The 9,604-nt window shown below is 36.8% G+C and overlaps 1 protein-coding gene across 1 annotated transcript; it reads left to right on the forward strand.

Moving 5' to 3' along the window:
* Positions 1 to 1,462: 1,462 nt before the first annotated feature.
* LOC145786475 (uncharacterized) lies at positions 1,463 to 9,181 on the forward strand. Its single transcript, XM_082598139.1, has 4 exons — positions 1,463 to 2,173; positions 3,658 to 3,726; positions 4,543 to 4,686; positions 5,684 to 9,181. Exons 1-4 carry the CDS (start codon positions 1,720 to 1,722, stop codon positions 6,037 to 6,039), a joined length of 1,023 nt encoding a protein of 340 aa, XP_082454265.1. The 5' UTR covers positions 1,463 to 1,719; the 3' UTR covers positions 6,040 to 9,181.
* The last annotated feature ends 423 nt before the right edge of the window (positions 9,182 to 9,604 follow it).

Below are 9,604 nucleotides of genomic sequence, written 5' to 3' on the forward strand. Positions count from 1 at the left end.
AACACTGACCCATTTATAGAAGTATCTAAAAAGGAATTTGCCATCATATCAAAGATAATGTCGAATATAAACTTCTGAAAATTTGGCTATAGCTTGGTTGCTTAGGCTAATGCTCTTGTACGTTAGGCTACATCATACTATTTGAGTATTTTCAATTCAAAAGTTCAAAATCGACATGCATCACAACTGAATGCTGCTTAAAGTTATTTTGCAGAAATATGACGTCATTTGTTTTTTCTTCGTGTCTCAAATTGACTGATGAAAAAAGGGGCATTGGTTTTACAGGTTTCACAAAGGAAACGAATGAATCATTTTTTTATATTTATTAATTAAACAACTGACAACGCAAAACAATACCAAAAGAGGAATTAGCTAGCTACGAAACTTTGACAACAGAAAACTCAGCTTCCACAAAAATAACTATGCTGACATAGTCCGCCAAAGAAAAAAGAAAATGCATTAGATAGACCTTAGGTGGCAGGGTTGTCGGATCAAAATTATCTAAAAACTCAAGTGATTAAAGTTTTCTTAGGTAAGCCAGGGAACAGAGACGGAGGCTGGCTAGAAATAAATTGTTAAGGGAGCAAAAGCAAGTGCTGTGGGGACAAGTGTTTTTATATTTGAAATAAATACTGTCGTTTGTTTAAAAGAAGGCTTTAGGCTAGCTGCTGAATTCAGCCAAACCTTTATGAAGCGTCATTCTATAGGTAGGGCTATACAATTTCATTAAAACGTTGTAATAATATTAAAAACTCTTTTGGGAGGTGGGGCAAGATGAACTTTTAGGAGAGCAGTTGCTCCCCGTGGCTGCGTATCTACCAGCCAGGGAATAGCAAATAAATTTAGTAACACACTTAAAACTAACACACCAAAAGTAACTGAATTAAAAACGTAAGCCCACTGTGTTATTTACATCAATGTTACTCAAACTTTTATTTTAAAATATATTAAGCTAGTGAGACAAGCCCCATGTCCGCCCCGATAGCTCAGTTGGTTAGCGTGTGACTTCTGGAACGAAGGAGCTTCAAGTCGAAGATCAATATACAATCATAGATTGACGAATGAGTCTGACCATTTTATAAGTAAAGCGACTAGCATTGAACTTATTGCAAAATGTACATCAAACAATCCGCCCAGTTAACTCAGTGGTTAAGTGCCCAGCTCAAGATCAAATGGCGATGGTTTGACTCTCGGAGTGTGTGCTTGAGCAACCCACGTTAAAGACTGCTCTCCATTCAGCGGCATCCAATGGATGGAATAATTTCCCGGCAACCAGATTTTAACTATCGGAAACTTCACTCTGTCAATCTCGGTGACCGGGCCGCGAATTTTTTCCCACGAACTTTCTGTCTCATTTACATATTTTGGTAAGTGTAGCCATTATTGGTTACCGCGTGCGGTAAATTTATCTGTCGGTTAGCCTACTTCGCATAGAGTTTGTATTAATACCGTGTGAATGCAAACATTTTTTCGTTGGTAAGCTACCAAAGACTGATTTGTTTTTATGCACGATTGGTATAGTTTTAGCGTTAAGATTGGTGAAATTTTATTTTGATTTCCGACACTATTTGTTAATCTAATTACCAAACAAATCTAATTATTCAAAAGTAATGCGACTGCAAGTAATATACAAGTAATGATAAATATATATCTTGAAACCACTGAAGCATTTTACTTTAAAAATTCCTTTTTTTAGCTTTTAAAACAAAACTAAAAAATATGGCGGAAACTGACAGCAAAGAACCGGATGCCTTAAAAATGATAGAGATGAATGAACTAAACTCAGGACAATCGAAAACAGACGATCAAAGCAAAGACAAACAAACCGATAAAACAAATGAAGATCAAAGCGATGACAAAGAGAAAGACGTGCAGACTGAAACTGAGCAGCCCACACAAGAAAAAAGCAGTAAAGAATCAGAAGTAACACAAACATCAGAAGATAAAGTTGGTGAATCGTCAACCAAAACAGAAAACAGTGGTACTGATAAAAGTAAAGAAAAAGACAATGAAGAAGACGAAGAAGAAGAAGACGGAGAAGACGAAGATGAAGAAGAGGAGGAAGATGAAGAAGAAGAGGAAGATGAAGGAGAAGAAGAAGATGAAGATGATGAAGAGGAAGATGACGAGGAAGATGACGAGGAAGAAGACCAGGAAAAAAATGAAAAAAACGGTAAGCAATTTAGGCTTATGTTATTGTAGTAGTACTGAAATTTAGTAGCCTATTGGTTACATCCCTGGAAAAATTTAAAACATTGGAAAACGAAAAAAAAACATTGGAAAAAAATTACGAACTGAGCATCTAGTTCATCAAAGGCCGCATCGGCTATGATACTGTACTATAGTAGTAGTTAGGCTACACTCATTGTGTTGTGTGACATATTGTTTCTTAGCCTACGCCCTTTTCAATATCAATCCACCTAATAAAAGAACGTTTTTTTTAAACATGCAGGCCTATTTCAGAAATTTTATTGTTAATCCCTGCAAAAGCGTTTTGCAAATCATTTACAAATCTTGCCTTATTGTTTTATTTAAAATCTTAAAAAGTGATTTTATACTTTTAACTTTGAGTCGTTCTTATGACTAAATATTTACAATAAACTTTAAAGTTTGAAAATTAAAAGCATTTTGGATGATCGTTTCGCGTTTTGTCGATAACTTCAAAACTACAAATGCAAACTCCAAGCAAAAATTTCTCAAGCGTTGCAAAGTTTTGTCGAGTTGAAAAGACATTGTGTGATTAGGCCTACTGTTATTATTAAGTTGATAATAATAATAAACTATATTAAGCAAGCAAACTAATTTTCTAACAGTTCTTTACTCACGTTCTGCAAACTGCAACACAATTTTCACGTTACTTGATTCTTTCTCTTTTTTATACGACACAAATTTTTCAAAGTTTTGGGCAAGTGGTGAAAAGCAAGGTTAAGATAGCTGCTTCCAGGCTTCTCCCACTATGCGATGCGTCGCGTTTTGTGCACAGCCAAACCCAACTTTTTGTCCTATGCAGGCTAATTCCCGGTACTTGAAGATTTAAGCAAAGGCAAGGAAGACAACCTTTGTGTCTACCTGCAAGTATGCCTTAAAATGTCTTGTCAAAGACACAGCCACATGCTCTTCAACGGTGGTGACCCAGCGCCTTTTCGAACGTCGCACCAGGGCTTCTATCACTCAACCATGCTACCAGCCATGCAAACCCCAGTTGTGCAAAGTGCATCCGTAACATACTGTAGTGAAAATGGCCAACTTCTGCTGGTAGTCCATTTAGCTTCATCCAGGTGCAGTCTTGCAGACGTAAATAACGCTAAACGTGAATGAAAAGGTTATCGATCGCAAGGTGTAAAGTAAAAAGCGATGTGATTCAATCTACTTACTGAAAACGTGATTAAATCATGAGCAAAACTTCAGATGTTTCAAAACAATAAAAATGTTTCTTTCAAGTGTATTATGTAGTACTGTAGGACTGTATGAGTGTAGGTCCACGTTTTGTAGCATTACTATGTTTATTCTTTAATGCGAAAATTATGAATGTTTTGGTGGAACGAACCTTCACGCAACATCATGTTGGCAACATCACAAGCGATTATACTTTTTCAGCAAATGAGCGTTACTCAGTAGGCTAAGCCAAAGCTATATAACCTATATTTTTATACGCAGGTCAAAAGGAACTAATTCCTAGTAGAAATAAATATGTTCAACCACAAGTTTCGTCAAATAATCCAGACGGTTCGTAATCTATTTATATTTGATAATTTCGTCATTAGATCAATAATTACACATTTTACATCTTGCGTTTGTGGCCGCCCCAGGTCACGTTGTTATATCCAGGCGCAGCAGCCAATCCCAATGGATTGTGTGTTCATCGAACGTTGTTAGGTCTACATGTCTAATTGTCTATCCTTGGGTGGGGATACAGGACATTGGTAGAAAATGTGGTATGCAGTCTGAAACTCTGAGCCACATGCACAAGATGGCGAGATAGGCGAGGCCCCATTGGAACATGTTGCTATTGAAACGGCGCACCTCATTTCGCAAGCGATTGGGCTTTACCCATTCCTTCCGAGTTAGTTCTGCTCCTGGTGGAGAATTGGTATTGGGAAGGACCGTGAATTGAACTGGTTTTGCGACTTCTTTCCATTCACTATTCATTCCAAACTTCAGAAATGTCAAGAGCCACGACATGGTCAAACCGAGAAGGATATGATTGCGAAATTGATATATGATTAAAAAAATGAGGCTGGTAGACTGTTTGTAGGCTATATGGTGTAGCGTTTAGCCTACTTTTTTACTTACTTATGCAGGCTAGAGTACTTAGGTATTGTTGTAGCCTAGCCACCACTTGTGCTTTTCAATCATAAAAAACAGTTATTAAACGTTTCTTCTGCAAAGTAAACCTACGTTATCTCATCGCCCTTTTTTATCCTTTGTAAAATATGTCTTCTAATGTGAAGTAAAAAAAAAACCTTCCGCTTGGAAATATTGACAGTAACGCATATCCGCGATGGTAAGAGCTCTATATAAATTAAATATGTTTGTTTTTAGGAGGAAATATGATTATTGTCGCAAACACGGGATTATTCTCAAGAATAAAAACATTGGTTCTTGAACACAAACGAGAAAGTGCCATTCTTGCGGCAATTGTAATTGTCGTAATAATTATCATTGTTCTCGTGGTGGCTATTTTGAGTAAGTATTTCTTTTTATACCAAGAACTAGCCTCTTCTTATTGTTTGTGAAACTACTCATATCATGTAGCCTATAACTTAATCACACTGCAGTAGGCTACTCCATAATTTAGTTAAGTGCAGTTATTGGGGAAAAACAGTAAGCAGAATAATTGCTTGCAGCCTTCGTAACCAATTTTACATTCCAATGTAGATAATTAATTACGTTTTTTCGACGGCGTTATACCCCTGATGTTCGTTCGAACCACCGTTCGAACCATAGGCTATATACATTTCTAGTAGCATTGACAGGGGTCCAGGGAGTACTTTTGGACCCGGGCCGGGATGATTTTAAAGGCCCGGAATCTTTCCAAGGGGCCCAAAAACGTAAGAAACCATCATGTATTCTTTGGATATAATGCGTTTTTCTTAAATATGCCTTGATTTTGGTCCCTGAGATCTCATTGGAACCAGGCCCAAAATATTCTCCCAACGGCCACAATTCTCTGATTAAGTTACCAAAAGGCTATTTACCTTAAAACTTTCAAAATAATTTGTAGCCTACGTAATTCTTATGTCGTCGTTGAAAGGTGATGTCAAATTTAACTTCATTGTTCAGCCAAAACTTTTGACTAAGTTCTAAAGAAATCTAGTTTTGATAATTATAGTCAAATCAAAATCATTTTTGACCAGAAACTACGCAAAAAGGGACCAAAACGGGGTAAAATATGTAAAAAGTTTCTGAGGGCAATCCCAGCTACGGTGGTTGCTTGTTTACACTTTTACTTTTGCATTGTCCATTTTCTCTCAGAAAATTTTGGTTTGTGTAAACTTTGGTGCGGCCTTTTTTTTTCTAGTTCCGCTAAGGTCTATAAGCTATATAGTATGGTTATAATTTGTCAAGGTAACAATATCTAACAGTTAGTCAATTGAAGTTTATTCTTTTGAAAATTTTAAGTTTGAGATAAAAAAATAAAAACTCAAACAAAAGTTACTGAAAGTTTTTGAAATCTTTTCAGATCAAGGAAATGCCGAACCAAGCCAATCGACTTCAACAATTAGTCCTACTACACTATCTTCAACTACACCAACTACTACAATCACAGTCACAACAACACCAGCAGCAACAACAACAACAACACCAGCAGCAGCAACACCAACAAGCGCAAGCATACCTACTGTGTCACCAACTGCTGTCCAACCAGAAACATCTGTGTCGACAACCACTGCAATTACAGAAATGGCATCAACGGCTGAGACTAATGGACCTGAGGGAAGCGGCACAACAGCAGAGCCAGTGGAAGTCACTACATTGCCACAACGGAGTAACGAAACATCTCAAGAGACAACGCCACAAAATGGCACCGTCGTATAGGCCTATAGGGTAACCGTTCACATTTGTCAGTGCCTACCATACGGGTAAGGTAGCCTAATTGGTGAGCGACATACCAAGGATACATGAACCTGAACAAAATGAAAATTGTTACATTGCAACAAGTATTTTATGAGCTTTGAAGTTTATGATAGTCGTACGGTATTTTGTTCTTGCTTTAGAATGTAACGTTGGTAAAGATAGATAGCCCATTATAGACCTAAGCCTACACCAGCCTACGTTTGAACGTTTGAAAAGCACTAATTTTTAGTCTAATCTTTTTAAACCTCAAAACAGTTTGGTTCTGATGTTATCCAGACAGCGAATCTTTACAGATGTCTTTGTTAAATTGAAACACATCGAAGTTGTTTATTTTTTATTTTTCGCGCAAAGTGTTTAAGATTAGTTTTAATTGATATGTTTAATGTTGGGTAGTCCTATTAAAATTATTGTGGGCTACATTCTATACAAGCTTTGCCAAATATTCGATCTTTATACACGCTCAGCACAAAACGTTTAACTGTCAACTTTTTAAAAATGTTTTTAAGATACTGGCTTACATTATTATATCAGTCTGAAAAGTTTTAAGATGTAAAACAAACTAATGGCTTTTACTGCTAAACACTGTTAGAACAGTAGCAGATAAAAAAGATCAACAGTGTTGAAATTTGGTTCATACGGAGAATGATGGGAATTAACTGGACGGATAACATCACTAACGAAAATGTGTGGAGACGCTCTGGGTGTACTCCTGGCGTCCTCATGACAACTATCAAAAAAAGGAAATGCTATTTATAGGGCATGTCCACCGCAAACGCGGAATTGAACATTCGGCAATGATGGGGCGACTTCCTGGTCAGAGGCACCGGGGGCGTCCACGTTTGGAAATCTTCAAAAATCTTTCAACATGCACAAACCAAGATTTTGTAAACTTAATTAAGAACTATGGACAATCGATCGTTGTGGAGACTCACGGTAGCCGACACCTTATTCAGGCATGGCCAATGATGATGATGAAACACTGTTGAAGCGTAGGCTATAATTATTTTAACCATTAAAGATCTATCTGTTTTTGCCACTTAAATTTTTCCACAAAAGGTAGGCTGACGATTATTTATGTTTTCATTCTTGATGCAATTTAAGTCAGCATAAGCTTCTGAAATTTGTTTTTTGTTTAAATGAAACGCTTGTTCATACGCGTTACTTTTAATCTTTGTTATTATCCCATCGATTTATATAGGCCTACACTTGTCTTGATACTCGATGATTTTAAAGCTTCTGTCGCAGAACTTATATACATTACTAAGTGGAGCTTGAGTCGTTTATGTTACTGGTGGATCCAGGAGAAGCACTTTGTCACTTTGCCCCTTAGAAAAACGAAATAAAATATTCAACTTGGTACCACTTTAGTTTATTTTTTAGATCCGTTGCTGGTATAAGTATCACCTTTTTCTTTAAAACAATTTCCTTATAAGCTTAAGGTGAAACTGGGACCTGCAAAATATTGGGATGTTTTGTTTGATGTATTTTTATGCAAACATTGGCTTCTGGAAAGTGCAGGAAAATAAGACCGCAGACGATTCACAGTTTTATTTCGTATCTGGACAATGATGCTGTGTCTGTAAATTGTTGATTTTTATGTTTGAATTGAGTTCATTTCTTTTTGTTACAAACCTTTTGAACTATCGTTTTGGTTTTAAATTGCAAGCAAATTTTCACTTCCAACATTGTTTAGTTTGTTACTTATACACTTGAGCGTAGCCTATACGTTACTTAGCCTACATCTTTGCCCGTTTTCATGTGCATTACAAGCACACAGTTTACTTTGAATGCATCAAAAGCAATCAATCCATCAAACATGTTTCAAAACTTCAGCAAAATCAAGCCTAATTGAAAATAATCTAATGCAATCCATAAATGGCTCTATTTCGCACCTTGGCCAGGTTGTGAAATGGTAGATGTTGGATATTGGTCCGACGCCGCTCCGAAGCATGGTTTTGGTTGGTTGGTTTTAAATCTTTATCTTTGAACTGATAAAGCCTTGATATGTTATTCTTGGTAGTTTTGCATATTTGTAGAGGCTTATGACGCAGGGCCGGTTACCGAGATTGACAGAGTGAAGTTTTCCGAATGCTGAAATTGCCGGGGAATTATTCCATCCTCTAGGTGCCGCTGAATGGAGAGCAGTCCTGTCATTTGTTGCTCTGGCGCACAACTTGAGAGACGAACCAGCGCCGTTTGATCTTGAGTCGAGCGCTTAACCACTGAGCTAACTGGGCAGACATAGCAGGCGACATAGCATGCGGCTATATGTCTCGGCAAGAGGCTTAACTGGAAAACTTTATGGCATCTCAAACAAATCGTAGCAGCTGACTTGAACCATAACTATATGTCTTTTCCTTGAGGGACGTACCCCCCCGGGAGCATTCCTCCCAACTTTATCATGCTCCTCTAAAAAGTGTGTTTTTTATATTATTACAACGTTTTAATGACATTGTATTACATGTTGAATAACGTTCATAAATAGTTTGTAATGCATTCAGCAGCTATATTTATAAACAAAATTTTTATTTATCATCTTATTTGCCCTCCCCGAAAGTTGTTTTTGCCCTCCTAAAATTATCTTTCTATCTACGCCACTGATTTTTCTGCGTCTAGTTTTCTGTTGTACCGTACGCATCTGTGATCGCAGAGTAACTTACAGTACGTTATCGCAATAAGGGCAAAATAAAACATGATTCTTATTATTTTTATATTGTTATTGCTTAGCTAACCAAAAATCGCCTTTCCGTAATAGCACGAATTACTGCAGAGAAGACATCAAAAAGAAAACTTCTACTAGCTAGCTAAGCTAATAGGTTTTCAAGCAGCATAAGCAATATAGACTATAGCTCTTAACGTGAGAGCTTCCGTGTTAGGCTCTTGGGTCGGAGTTTTCTTTGCCAACAGAGATGGTGAGTTGACCTTGCCTGTAAGCTTTTACGTAAGTAAATGCCAATACAACTATTCGATTGCATTATCTGTATCTATTGGTTCAGTTTTGTTCAACTATTCAGATTTAAATATTTAATTTCTGTTGAGAAACTATGTTATAGTGATTCCTCCGTACCACCCTTATGCTCTTACATTAAAAAATATACAATGAACATTATGGCTTTCTCATTGATGTGGTTTGCATTCTGAAAAGAGCACAGAAGTAGATTTTATATACTAGGTCTACACTATAACCATAGCCGTAGGAGAGGGGGGCAGGGGGAGCGGTTATTCTACCGCTGCAAAAAAAAAGTTGTTAATTTGAGCAAAAATGTTCAGTTATTTGGGCAAATCAATATTAATCTTTCTATGATGTTTCGACATCTTACCAGTTTAGAAAACTTTATATAAACCTTAATTGTTATTAAACTTTTGTATTTGTTATTGCAATTTGGGCAGAATGTTAAGTTTCGATTCAGCATCTGAAAGAAAGTAAATGTAAAATAATGCAATTGGCGAGCCTGAAATAAACTTATTCTTACATACGGATATACAAACTATAGTCTACAGTACATTTCTTTATCTAGCTGGGTAG

This window comes from Aplidium turbinatum, chromosome 17 (assembly GCF_918807975.1).
Source record: "Aplidium turbinatum chromosome 17, kaAplTurb1.1, whole genome shotgun sequence".
Classification (NCBI taxonomy): Eukaryota; Metazoa; Chordata; class Ascidiacea; order Aplousobranchia; family Polyclinidae; genus Aplidium; species Aplidium turbinatum.